At 41.0% G+C, this 14,597-nt stretch overlaps 2 protein-coding genes across 3 annotated transcripts in view; both read left to right on the forward strand.

The window, feature by feature from the left end:
• polr3d (polymerase (RNA) III (DNA directed) polypeptide D) overlaps positions 1-1,609 on the forward strand; it is a gene marked incomplete at its 5' end in the record, with an annotated part of 15,452 nt that extends 13,843 nt beyond the window's left edge. The window contains 1 exon segment of the mRNA XM_032516781.1: positions 1,191-1,609. Coding sequence (XP_032372672.1) covers positions 1,191-1,307 — 117 coding nt within the window. The 3' untranslated portion in view covers positions 1,308-1,609.
• A 2,284-nt stretch (positions 1,610-3,893) lies between these two features.
• The window catches only part of gpat4 (glycerol-3-phosphate acyltransferase 4), a 23,307-nt gene continuing 12,603 nt past the window's right edge, over positions 3,894-14,597 (forward strand). For both annotated transcript variants that reach the window (XR_004332061.1, XM_032516223.1), the window contains exons 1-4: positions 3,894-4,098; positions 7,093-7,729; positions 12,946-13,015; positions 13,775-14,075. Coding sequence is in view for 1 of the 2 variants with exons in the window: in XM_032516223.1 (XP_032372114.1) it covers positions 7,562-7,729; positions 12,946-13,015; positions 13,775-14,075 (539 nt within the window). In the remaining variant the exon portion in view is untranslated. The remainder of the gene's footprint in view (positions 4,099-7,092; positions 7,730-12,945; positions 13,016-13,774; positions 14,076-14,597) is intronic.

Below are 14,597 nucleotides of genomic sequence, written 5' to 3' on the forward strand. Positions count from 1 at the left end.
CTTTTGTTGATGTTTTTAACTTTTTCTGAAGTTTTTGTCCCTTTTTCCAACACTTTTGATGCTTTTTTTCAGTGTTTGTCACTTTTTTGACGTTTTACGTAACACTAACTTATTAACTTTAGTTTTACAGTTATTTTTGGAATTCATGGTCAATAAACCTCATTTATAGGAAATTATACCTGATGTTTAAGTTAGATGTTCCAGTCTGTGAAAATCACAGACTGGAACATGTCAACTTTTACTCAATACTATTTCAACAACACTTTAATTTGTTTTCAAATGCTATAAAATTGAATAAGACCCAAAATTAATGAAAGTAGAGATTTGTACTTGGCAAAGAGCGTTGGAATCAATCATGTTATTTTGGGGAATTAAAAAGAACATTGATATAGGACAACATGAGGACAACATGAGGACAACATGAGGACAACATGGGGACAACATGAGGACAACATGAGGAGAACATGAATACAACATGAGGACAACATGAAGACAACATGAGGACAACATGAGGACAACATGAGGACAACATGAAGACAACATGAAGACAACATGAGGCCATCTCCCTTAGAGATTAGGGGAGGAGCTCGGAGTAGAGCCGCTGCTCCTTTGCGTCGAAAGGAGCCAGTTGAGGTGGTTCGGGCATCTGGTGAGGATGTCTCCTGGGGGGGTCCCTAGGGAGGTGGTCCAGGCACGTCCAGCTGGGAGGAGGCCTCTGGGAAGACCCAGGACTAGGTGGAGGGACGTCCAGCTGGGAGGAGGCCTTGGGGAAGACCCTGGACTAGGTCCAAGAACGTCCAGCTGGGAGGAGGCCTTGGGGAAGACCCTAGACTAGGTGGAGGGACGTCCTGCTGGGAGGAGGCCTTGGGGAAGACCAGGACTACGTGGAGGGGGTCCGCTGGGAGAGGCCCGGGAAGACCCAGGACTACGTGGAGAGACGTCCAGCTGGGAGGAGGCCTCGGGGAAGACCCAGGACTAGGTGGAGAGATTATATCTCAAACCTGGCTTGGGAACGCCTCGGGACCCCCCCAGTCGGTGCTGGTTGATGGGGCTCGGGGAAAAGGAAGTTTGGGGTCCCCTACTGAAGCTGCTGCCCCCAGAGACTCAAAACCAGATAAGCAGATAAAGATGAATGGAAGTATTTTATAGCATAATTATTAACATTTTTTACATGCTTTTCTGCTTTTTAGGAGCTGGTCTCTATTAATTCGGAGGGGAGAACGGGCGACTTGACCGTGTTGGGGAACGTCAAACACAAGATGGTTTGTTCCCCGGACTTCGAGGCTCTTCTGGAGAATAGCGCTTAAAACTTGTGATGTTTACAGGAAGTTTCCTTTTACTAGGAACTGTCACTCTGAAACCTGACATCCAAAACAAGTCCGATGACCATTGATTGAGTGGCTATAGCAACATATTAAAATACACTATCTATGAATATGAAACGTATGAAGTTTTTAGTTTCTTCTTGTGGAAATGGGCGTATTAATTCAGGGTTGAAAGGTTGAATGCCGTGCCAAACTCCAGTGCTGTTTTCATTTCTCTAAATCTGAGATTACTTGACAAGACTGTACATGGATGTAAATGTGTGAATAAAAAAAAAGTTTTGTTACACCGTGTTGGTCGCCAATTATTTTAATTATTGGTTCACCCAAATTTAAAAAACAAATAAATGTTATTTTGGGGAATTATAAAGAACATTGATTGAGGACAACATGAAGGGCAACATGAGGACAACTGAGGGAACATGAGGGACAACGAGGACAACATGGGACACAGAGGACACATAGGACAACTGAGGAGACATGGGACAAATGGGCAAATGAGGGACAACATGAGTGCAACATGAAAGACAACATGAGGGCAACACTGAGGACAACTTAAGACAACATGAGGACAACATTAAGACAACATGAGGACGACATGAAGGCAACATAAAGGACAAACATGAAGACAACATGAGGACAACATGAAGCAACTGAGGGAAAAATGAGGCAACAGAGGGCAATGAGGACACATGGGGACAACAGAGGGCAACATGGGACAACATGAGGACAACATGAAGACACATGAGGGCAACATGAGGACAACATTAAGACAACATGAGGACGACATGAGACAACATGAGGGCAAACATGAGGACAACATGAAGACAACAGAGGGCACATGAGGACAAATAAGACAACATGAGGACGACATGAAGACAAACATGGGCAAACATGAGGAACATGAAGACAACATTAGACAACATGAGGGAAACATGAGGACAACATGAAGACAACATGAGGACAACATTAAGACAACATGAGGAAACATGAGGGCAACATGAGGACAATATGAGGAAACCATAAGACAACATGAGGACAACATGAAGACAACATGAGGGCAACATGAGACAACATAAGACAACATGAGGACAACATAGGACAAACATGAAGACAACATGAGGACAACATGAAGACAAACATGAGGGCAACAATGAGGACAACATTAAGACAACATGAGGGCAACATGAGGACAACATATAAGGACAGACACATGAGGACAACATGAGGGCAACATGCAGCAAAATTAAGGACAAACATGAGAGATAACAAAAACATCGAGGCCACACATGAGGGCAACATGAGGACAACATTAAGACAACATGAGGACAACATGAAGACAACAAATAAATAAATTCTCACCTTTTAGTGACCATCATTTTCATTTAACTCATTTTAAATATATATAACACATCTGCAATAAAAAAAACATGAATTAGCTGTAAATGTTAGGAAGATGATCACTAGCAGATTTTTTTTTATTTGATTTGTGGAACTTCTTTGTGGCTTTACACATCAGTTTTAATATTTAAAAAAGTGTTTTGTGGGTTTACAAATCAATTTTTTGTTTTTGTCTAAAGTGTTTTATATCTACAGATTACACATGTGCATACTGTTTGTCAATCTGTTATTGAGACAAATTTCTGTTGGAAAGACGACTGTTGCAAAGTTGCTTTATTAAAAAAAAAAAAGAAAGTGCTTTTACACTCTTCTTTTTTGGGACAGGTGCGTCAAACACATACTTGTTGAAGTCCTGCACACTCCACTATGCATGCAACTTCCTTATTTTACAAGGTTTCGGGCTAATGGACAGTTCGCGGCACTTCTTCCACAAGTAAAGCCTATAAAATCAAAGAAATAATATAAAATATATACATGAATATATTATATATACACACATATATACATTAAGATATCAATTAATAATCAATTATAAAAAGTTGCTGTAGCATCGCTCTCATGAAAAAAAATATACATACATATATACTGTGTATATATATATATATATATATTTATATTTATATATATACTGTATATACACATACATATATACAGTACAGGCGAAAAGGAAACGCATAGAATGAGATGTTTTCAAACGTTTGGCCTCTACTGTATATATATGTATATATATATGTATGTATATGTATATATATGTATGTATATGTATATATATGTAAATATGTATGTATAAATATATATATATATGTATATATATATATGATTGTGATGAGATTTTATCATATATGTACGTATATGATAAAATCTCATCAAAATCATATATATATATGTATATATATATATGTATATGTGTATATATATATATATATATATATATATATATATATTACATACATACCTACAAATCCATATATACAGTACAGGCGAAAAGGAAACACATAGATGAGATGTGTTCAAACGTTTGGCCTCTACTGTATATATATGTATAATTATATATATATATATATATATATATATATATATGTTGTGGTGCTGTGGAGCAAAACACCGCCCCACAGCGCCACTAGTGGTCATAGAAGGTAAATGTCTTAACGTGCAGTACCTAGTTCTGGCCACCAGGTGTCAGGGCCGAGCCTGAGAGCCGTTGGCCGAGTAGAGGAGTGCTGTCGGTTTAATACATTGCTACGTAGCCAGCAGCGAGCCGCCCGTTGTCTGCTGTCCGTGTTGTTCACCGGGTGGAGTTTGGCTACAGTCCGCAAGACAAAGACAACTGACTGACCAGTCCAAGCCTACTGTACCGGACGTAACGTGACTGGAGGTTAGTTAAATACTTTGTCCGTTTACATACATTCATGTTAACCGTTGGTAACGTTTAGCAGTAAGAAACCGCTAATTTAACAACCAAACCAAGCTTCTAACTAATAAAGGTTGGCTCAGCATTTCATTTACACCCGGATGGACGGTCCTCTCTCTGGGGGGGGGGGGGGGGTGCTGAGCTAGCTGAGCTCGGGAGGCCATAAGCCCACTTTAGACATTAAATTGTTTAAATGGTCACGTTGACGTTACAGTACTGTTGAGTCTCAGGATGACTAGCTAGCTAGCTAGCATGCTAGCATGCTAGCACGCTAATTGCCGTTGTGAGCGCTAACGTTCCATTCCATTCCTAGCTAACTGTTAGCCGTTAGCTAACGTTAACCCAGGAACAGTCGCTGGGGATGGAGCCTCGTTAGCATCATTAGAGGAGGTGAAGACGGAGCATGGATGTATAATAATAATAATAATAATAAAGAAAAAGAAGAAGAAGAAGAAGGGACGGCGGGCCTCTAACGTTATCTCTGCTGTGCTATTAACTGATAACAGTCCCGTTTGCTTTAAAGTTATCTGCCCCTTCACTAAAAAAGGGATACTTGCCCGTTAATTAACAGCTAACTTAGTCCGTTTGTAACCGGGTCAATCCTTGAGAAATGACCCACTTGCTAACACCAAAATATTTAGGAAATTGCGCATTTTACAGTGTTAAACATGAACATTTCTGTCAATATACACTGTATATACTGTCGTATTAAACTACTTCATATATAGCTAAGGAAGTTGTAATGGTTTAATCTATGAAATGTCAGAAAAATGTTATTAAAACTAATCCAAGGTGATGTCTTTAAATGTTTTGTTTTGTCAGTTCAAATCCCAAAGATGTTCAGTATAATATGTCATAAAAAAAGAAGTAAAAAACTTACTATTTGAGAGGCTAATAATGGCATTTTCTGCCATTCTTGCATGAAAAGTTACTTAAACGATTAATCGATTATAAAAGGTTGGTGGCAATTATTTTTCTTGGATCGACTCGTAGCATCTCTCTCTCGTGTGTGTGTGTGTGTGTGTGTGTGTGTGTGTGTGTGTGTGTGTGTGTGTGTGTGTGTGTGTGCACACATACATACACACAGTGTATATATATATAAATTTAGCACAAAAAGTAAGGACATTTGTGTTCAGTCGATAATTTCTACCATGATAACAATGCTTTTTGGCTTACACCTTTTGGAAAACCTGTTTTAATTTTCCATTTTTCGGGAACATGCATTTTTGTGATGAGCAGCAGCGCTGAGCATGTGAGTTGCGCCCATGAGAAATATGCCAAATCTTCTCTGCCAATGCCAAACGGGTTATTTTTCTGTTGCTATTGACACTTGTTTTGAGCTTCTGGTACCCCCCAGGTGGTGGTGACCAGCCTGAGGAGGAGGTGCCAAGTTGTTGTGGCTGTTCACGGTTCTTCCACTCGCCGCTGAGACGCCTGTTTGTGAAATGAAGAAATTGTTAAATTGCCAATATGTCTCGTTTCTTCAAAATCCACCAAACGAGTCAATGGTGAATAAGCCTGTTTGGCATTGGCAGAGATGATTTGGCAAACTTTTCATGGGGCGCAGCTGTGCTGCTCATCCCACAACGTCATAGTAGTCAAATGTTTATGTTTACCTTGTTCAGCTTTGTTGTAAAGCCATGTGTCTATTTCTGTGTTTGCACTTAAAGAAGTATCCTGTTCAATTTCAACATGTAGCTCTGTTTTTTATTTTTTTGTATCGTGCTGTCAGTAGCAAATGACAAATGAAACAAGTCAATGCCGTCTATACTGAGTCTTCCTCCTGCTAGCGTTAGCACCCAACAGGCTCAAACAGGGCAAGTTTTAAACTTGTTTTTAGCCTCTAAATATGTTCAAAATGTCATTACCGGTGCCTAGCCATGTGCATTTATTTATTCCAAGTGAACACAGTGAATCTGACTGCAGGAGATGTGACAGAAAGGCAGAAATGTTGTGTTAATTCAGCTGTACACACACCTCTGTTTATTTCCTGTTTTTGGGTGAAGTCCACGCTAGTCAATTGTCACAACTTTTACGCATTTCTGTCACATCTCTGTCAGATTCACTGTGTTCACTTTAAGGAATCACTGCACATGGGGGGGGGGCACTTTTAATGACATTTTGAGCATGTTTAGAGGCTAAAAAACTTTTAAAACGTGCCCTGTTTACGCCTGTTGGGTGCTAACGCTAGCAGGAGGAAGACTCAGTGTCGACAGCATTGACTGGTTTCATTTGTCTCGCTACTGCCGGCGCTACAACTTTAGAAAAACAGAACTACGTGTTGAAATTGACCGGTATTCTCCTTTAACAAAAGGACAGATATAACTCTCTTAACCCTTGTATGGTATTTGGGTCAAATTGACCCATTTCAACTTTTTACAAGAAGAAAAATGGTCCAAGTTACATTTTCTTATGTTTTCTTTACATTTTCTACCTGAAATCAGCGTCCTTTCCTTATTTCCTGTGATAAACATGTATTCCTGACTCAATTCAGAACATTATTCTGGATATGACACTCATGTTGTTTCCATGGTGGATTTTTAACATGAATTATAACCTTATGACAAACAACAAACCCCACTTCCATGTTTAATAGTGTGCTAGTAGAGACTGATGCATTCCCTAAACATAGATGTTATCTTCAGCTGTTTGAAATTGACATTAAGAGATTATGAAGTAAAATTTAATTTCAGAATTGTTTTTAAAACCCCAAATAAGTCCCGGGTCAATTTCACCCGAGGGACACAAGAGGGTCAAGACAACACCAGGGTTAAGTGTTTACACCTACTTGGCTGTTAAAGCTACAGATTATTCCAGGACCGACAGTATTAAAAGTTATTAAATTTCAGAGGAAATACAGGGAAGTGTTTTCTGTTTTGCATTATTAATTATATGTGCTTTGGTTAATAGATACAACTGTGACATGGATCTTTCTGAGCGTCTGTTTGTCTCTTTCAGGACCTCATTGACACTGATCTGCTGGATCTTCACCAGAGAAAAGAACCACCTGCTGTGCCTGCCTGTTTCATTGTTTACATCTCTGTCACCAGCGGGAGGCTTTCGCTCAAATAAGCAAAGGACAACTGCAGCCGAGGTCTTTATGTCACCCCAACCACTTTAAAAGACTTTACAAAAACCTGGAGTTAATTGTTTTTCATCTGATTTTCTGAAACCAATTGAGGGTAAACATGCAATTCATTGATGTTGCCCGAGAGGACCTGGCCAATAAAACCACTTGTACTTTATCTATGGGTTCTCTGCTCGGTGTGAGGAGGAGTGCCGTCCCCTAAGTTTTCTTGATGAAGGCCTTTTTCTGACAGAAGATCAGGGCCACTTGAGGCCAGGAGGCGGACTGCTGTGCCCCTCTGCTCTGCCCTCTTAAATTCAACCCTTTTTGACAGATTTCCTCGCCCTCCTGACTTCCACGATGGAGCTCTTCTTCAACCCTTTTGACAACTTAGTGTGCATCCTGCTCGGCATCTCCGTCACCGTGTGGTTCACGCTGCTGCTGGTCTTCATCATCGTGCCTGCCATCTTTGGTGTGTCCTTTGGCATCCGGCGTCTTTACATGAAAACCTTACTGAAGCTCTTTGAGGTAAGAGTTTGCTGCCTTATCTTGTCTGTTTATTTGAAGAAACTACTTCAGTGCTCGTTTGTAGGGAGCGCTCGGTTCCCAGTATTTTTCCCCACAGCTTTATTGTGTAAATTCTCACAAACAAGTTGGACAAAAAGCATTTATAAAGCTCGTGTCTTAGTCTTCTCAGTCTTGTTACCCGCAGCGTTGTCGAGTTGTAAAGTAACTAGTAACTTAAGCTGTGAGATACATGTAGGGGAGTAAAAAGTACACTATTTCTCTCTGAAATGTAGCGGAGGAGAAGTAGAAAGTGGCATGAAAAGAAAGGACTCAAAGTACAAGTTCCTCAACATTTACACCTAAAGTAAATGTACTTAGTTACATTCCACCACTGTTGAGAACCACTCTCCTGATGGTAAACGTACTGCATTTATATAGCGTCTTTCTACCTTACCGGATAAAGCACGAGTCCTTGATTTATAGTTAGATGAAGAAATAGTAGGACGTTAACTGCAGTTTGAGGTGATGTTATATATCGGTGTAGGGCTGGGGATCGCCACCGATTCAATCAGGGATATGTCACCAATTTAGCTTGGGTATATAAGAGATTCTCAGGGAACTAATGATGTAACTCTCTAACCTGCTGCATTATTAAATATAGTAATGTAGATGTTAAGATCTAAAGCAGTTAAGTAAAGACAGGAAAAAATTCTACTTTTGCTTTCTTTAGTGCAAAGGGTGTTATTGCTAGAGGGAGACCTAGAGCCATGGCAGCTTTTCCCTTGCCCAAACTTCGCCTAAGTTTAGAGCGTTAATTAGCGTGAAATGGATTCCTCAGATCATCAACTTTCATTTGATGCCAACATCTTCAGTCTGGCTTTGCAATGAACCCTCTTAAAAAATGATCTCAATGTCATTTAGCTGCCACCCTAATGTGTTAATCACTAATGACCATGTTCTAGCTGGGGAAGGAGCAGAAACACTTAACACACACACAACGTCACAGTTCAGTGTGTCTGTGTTTCTATTCTTGCAGTTATGACGCTCTGTCCTCACAACCTGTTTGTCAACAACCAAAGTCCGTACACGTTCTTTAAGAGCATCCTGTATTTGTTCTAGCTGTGTGTTTTGTCCGCCCCTACAGTCAACATGTACAACAGTCATGTTTGCTTCTGGAAAAGCATAAACCTGTACAACTACAGCTGCAAAGATTAAAAAATTCTCTGTTGTCAGCTGGTTAAATGTGAATATAATATAATAATACATTTTTTTTAAGGGGCCTTTCTCGGCATCCGAGGACGCTGATGTTCTAGGTTCTTCTCTCCTCTGAATATATTTGACCTGTGGACATTTGCGGACGTCATCTTGGGCTTTTTGGGAAACACTGATCTACATTTTTCACAATCTTTTGACATTTTATAAACCAAACAACTAATCCATTAATTGATAACCATCACCGCCACGGGGCCAGTCTTCCCTGGTTAGGTTAGTGAAGAAAGCAGAGTGCAGACACCTCGTCTGGGACGCGGCCCGACAGCCTGCAGTGTTGCTTGCTGATTCAGTTTTGACTTTTTGAGACATGAGTCGCTAACGAATTGCCAGCATTGGCAGTTATAGTCTCGCGTTGCTGGACCTTCCTCTACAGCGCTGCTGAGGAGGGTCTGGCTAGTCCACACAGCCTTCTCTAAAGGGAGAAAAACACATTCTGGTTTATCGGCATTTCTTTAAACCAATCAGAATCAGAAATACTTTATTGATCCCTGAAGGGAAACTCTGTGTTGCAGTTGCACAAATAGTAGAAATATCAAGTTGAAATATAAATACAGAACTATAAGGAGTGTGGATATGTACGATATTTACATAGTTAAAGTAATGTTATTATACAGTATTTACATATTTTACAAAATTAAGGAATTGCAATGGTGAAAAGTAATAATAATAATAGTAGTAGTAGTTGAGTATTGCACACATTTCAGGCCAGTGTTATTGCACAAAACAGATAATACAGGTAATATTGTCCAGTTTCCACCTCTCTAAGTGTGTGTGTGTGTGTGTGTGTGTGTGTGTGTGTCAGACACTTAGAGGCAGGAGTTATAAAGTCTGATGTCCACAGGCAGGAATCACAGGCGACTTGGGCGGTGCTAAGCGCCAGACGGAGCCACGATGCCGCTGGAAAACAGCCTCGTGAAGGAAGTTGTTTTGGTGGAACGTGTATACGTTCAGAAGTAGTTTTAGTCGTGCAACAGAAAACTCCAATTGGACAAATAGTCTAGCTAGAGGTCTGGATTTACCCTACAGAGACCTGAGGACCAGGTAACCATAGTCCTCAGATTGGACAGATAGTCTAGCTAGCTGTCTGGATTGACCCTGCAGAGACCTGAGGACCAGGTAACCATAGTCCTCAGATGGGCCAGATAGTCTAGCTAGCTGTCTGGATTGACCCTGCAGAGACCTGAGGACCAGGTAACCATAGTCCTCAGATTGGACAGATAGTCTAGCTAGCTGTCTGGATTGACCCTGCAGAGACCTGAGGACCAGGTAACCATAGTCCTCATGAATCCACCGGAGGTTAAAGCGCCGACACAGAGGAAGGGAACGGACATTGAGCCGGAAAGAAGGACATTTGGCAGAATTTCTTGCCCCAAAGGAGCAATCCTGGAGGTGGACCGTTGGATTTACTATAATGAATCCGCTTCAATGTGCAGTGAGGCTAGCTCAAGATGTCAGGATTCACCGTCTGACTCCAGACGTGGATATCTAGTTTCTCCTTCTGCTATCGCTGGCGAGTCTTCCCTCGTTGAGCTGTCATCACTTTCCAGCCGTGAACCTCTGAGAGGAAACCTTGTGCCAGAAATAACCGGCCCGGTGGGAGCCGTGAGAGACGCTCTCAGCTCATTATTACCGTAGCAACCGGGAGAGTTTAGAGCAAAAGTTAAAGGACCAATGCAGTACAGACTGAGGGGTGTTGTTTATGCAATTAGTTGCTCAAAGAGAATACGTGTGACAAGTAGGCATTTTGTGCTGTAATCTATAGCTGCAAAGGTTAACTGATGAGTCAAGTAACTATTAAATTATTTAACTATTTTTAAAGTTGATTAATCTGTTTGAGTACTTTTTTCATGAAAAAAATATTATTACATTATGTTAAATGTGAATATGTTCTAGTTTCTTCTCTCTGTGACAGTGGGACAAAAGACATTTGAGGACGTCGTCTTGCGCTTTGGGAACTAATCGGTTTATTGAGAAAATACTCGTCAGATTAATCGAATATGACAATAACTGTTGTTGCATGTCTACTTACTTATCCCACACTTATGATGTTTCATAGGCCATAATATCGTATTCTTTCACAGGCATCTCTGGAGCATAGGCAAAGCACGAAGGACTCTTTTTGCTTTTGGTTCCTGTTGTTTTACTAGAAGAAAGAAGCAGCTCTGTTGTCCTACCCGCCTCCCAAAGTACCGCTGTCAACTGCAGCTGCGTGTTACGTTGAAACAGTTACAGCTTGTCAGGACACGATTTAAACGTAGCTGTAAAATCAAGCAAAAGGAAAGCTCGATATGCCAAGAATGTGTCTCTGTGTCTGTGTGACATTACACTCTACACGCTCAACAACTAGGCACTGGATCCTTAATATAGATAATATATAAAGGCACTCTAATTAATGCTTTTATTATATGTATATGCTCTAAACCAGGTGTGTCAAACTCAACTTCACTCGGGGCCACGCTGGAAAATAAGAATCACATGAAGGGCCAGACGTGTAGAGTTTATGGACATGCTTTTATGTCATCAAAAAAGTTGTATCTTTGACTATTATTGCATGTTTATAAAAAGTCTTCTCTCTTATCGCAATTTGGCTCTTAAAAGTCTGCAAAAAAGTTACTTAGCCATGAATGAAAAAAGGTCAGAAAAGCAACAAATGCCAGAAAAAGCGACAAAAACAAGTTGGGGAAAAAGTGGCAAAAACTTTGAAAAAAGTGACAACAACTTGAAAAAAAACTTGAAGAAATGTTGAAAAAGAGACAGAAACGTGGCCCAAAAGAATTTGTGAATCTAAACTGATATGTGGCTGTATCAAAATCTGCAAGGAGCTGGATTTGGCCCACGGGTCTCTGGTTGGACATGTGTGCTGTAAACTATTTCTTACTGTATTATTAATTGGTACAGAGAGACCTCGGAGTCATCGTGTGTTGTAGAATAGAATGTGTTGTTGATAGAAACTGAAATCTGAGACTGTTGACCAAGTGAAAACATCATCACTTTCCAGTCAGTCAGTTCCTGATCTTTCCTGCTCGTCTTACATCTTGAACACTGCTCTCTTTTCCTGCCTTTTTGTGTATTTGTCTACATATTGAAGAAGGAGAAGTGGGCATTGTGACGTGTCTCAGGACAAGGCCGTGGTTAACAGATAAGACGTGCACAATATTCGCCCAGGGTCAGGTTAACTTTTACAGTTTTGATAAAAAATTCAAAGCTTGTTTCAAATTTGGCTGCCAAGTGCTGCCCGCATCCACTTCAATACACTAGTACTTGCATACAGGGCCACGAACGGATCAGCCCTAGCATACATCCAGGACATGGTCAAACCCCAAACCCCATCCCACCCACTCCACATCAGCCAACCTGCTCGCTGCCCCCCCACAGCGAGGAACAACTAATCACTCAACGAAATCCAGACTGTTTGATGTCTTGGGTGCTAAAAGCTCTCTACCGATATCAGGACGGCCGACGGTCTACGCTTCTTCCCCTGAAGGCTACAGAATATATATATATATATATATATATATATATATATATAAAGCTGCAGTTTTAGATGGCTCTTTGTAGTTTTTCTTATTTGAAGCTAATGTAGTTGCATTACTTGTTGTCTGGAGTTTGCACTTTCAAAGTTGAAAGAACTTAATTGGAAGTTGCTTTGGATAGAAGTGTCAGCTAAATGACATGTAATGTAATGCTTTCTCACCTTATCTTGAACATTTGTTGCAGTAACAACCACACTCAGAATAGAGAGAGAACCAAAACTTGAACAGGAAGCAACTGTGACTCTTATCGTAATGAAGAACTCTCCGTGTCTTAAATATTCAAATTTAGAAAGTCAGGTTTAACAACATCTACAGAATCTTGTTGCACAGCGGCAGCATTTTAAACTCCCAATAAACACAGTTCAATGTGAGCATTCAATGTGTATTTTGTGACACTTGTATTTTGACCCACCTTTTGTTCTGTCTTTGCAGTGGGCCACACTCAGGATAGAGAGGGGAGCGAAAGAAAATAATCACCACCTGTACAAACCCTACTCAAATGGTAAGCTGTACTCTCATTGTGCATCTTCAGTAGGTGCAGTTTATCCAAGCTACGTCTACACTACTACATTTTGGTTTAAAAACCAAAATCTTTTGCAACATTTACACCTAGTCCACACTAGTGCAGCGTCTCCGAGCCCCTAAAACGGAGACATTTGGAAACACTGCTGCCCCCGTTTTGGTTAGAAAACTCTGTGGTTGCTTTGTAGTGTGGACGGACACAAACGGAGACATTTGGAAACGAGGACGCGCGTCCGTCAGTCTTATCGGTCAGGAAGCTTCCAGACCTTTCAGTAACAGTTCCACCTCGTCCTCGCTCCAAGATAATAAAACCCTGCTCTTACTTTTCTCTGTTGTCGTTCTTTCTCCAAACTCTTTTTTGTATTTTTTTTACTTTTACATCCATGATTTCCAACCGTCGCGCAACGGGAGACAATCTACTTCCTGTTTACACCGGCACGCACATGCCCAGTGTGTGTGTGAACTGTCATGTGATACATGTTGTCAGACGTGTAATCATAGACGGAGATAAAGTCTGCTACTGGAAGAAATGGATTTTTTTGTTCAATTGTTCAATCAATATGTAACATGTTTGTAAAGTTAAACAAAAAAAAAAAAATTCTGCTACTGGAGCTTAAACGCTTGTGTTAACGGAGATTGACGGAGATTGGAAATGCCGCTTAAAAGTGACAGCTTGTTTGTGTAGACGTAGCCTTAAAGACAAGTTTCGCTGACCTCTTTTCTCCGTGGCCTGTTGCAGCGATCATCGCCAGGGAGCCCACCTCGTTGGAGGAGGAGATCAAGGAGATCAGGCGCAGCGGCAGCAACAGAGACCTGGACTCGGCCCCCGAGTTTGAGATGTCCGACATCTTCTACTTTGCCCGGCGAGGAGTGGAGAGCATCATGGACGACGAGGTGACCAAGCGGTTCTCTCCTGAGGAGTTGGAGTCCTGGAATCTGCTGACTCGCAGCAACACCAACTTCCACTACATCAGCCTGAGGTTGACCGTCCTCTGGGGGCTCGGCCTGCTGATCCGCTACGGCTTCCTGCTGCCTCTCAGGTATCAGCCGCACCTCCGACAGAGAGCTTTCTTTATATAGAAGAGTCCATGCATGCTTTTATGCTGACCTGGATCACTCTGGAGCATGAAACCCTGACCTCTCTAATAATAATAATACATTTTATTTATAATGCACTTTTCATCAATAGATCTCAAGTGCTACAGGTAAAAAAAAAAAAAGAGAATAAAAAAAAAAAGAAAATAAAGCTATTCTTAGAAGAGAGGATAAAAAAAACATCTAAAGGGGACCAAAAGCTTTGCTAAAAAGAAATGTTTTTCTCAGTGGATTGAGGTGCCATCAAGGTGTCAGGGGGGCATTCCACAGACGTGGGGCAGCAGCACAAAATGCCCCATCTCCCATGGTCCTGAGTCTGGTTCTGGGAATGTGGAGGAGGTTTGAGTGAGTGGAGCGAAGGAAGCGGGTTGTGTTCTGTGGTTTGATAAGTTCTTTGAGGTAAGGGGGGGGTATGTCCATGGATGCATTGATGTGTGAGAAGGGAAACCTTGAACTCCATCCTGGTG

This window comes from Etheostoma spectabile, chromosome 5 (genome assembly GCF_008692095.1).
Source record: "Etheostoma spectabile isolate EspeVRDwgs_2016 chromosome 5, UIUC_Espe_1.0, whole genome shotgun sequence".
NCBI lineage: Eukaryota > Metazoa > Chordata > Actinopteri > Perciformes > Percidae > Etheostoma > Etheostoma spectabile.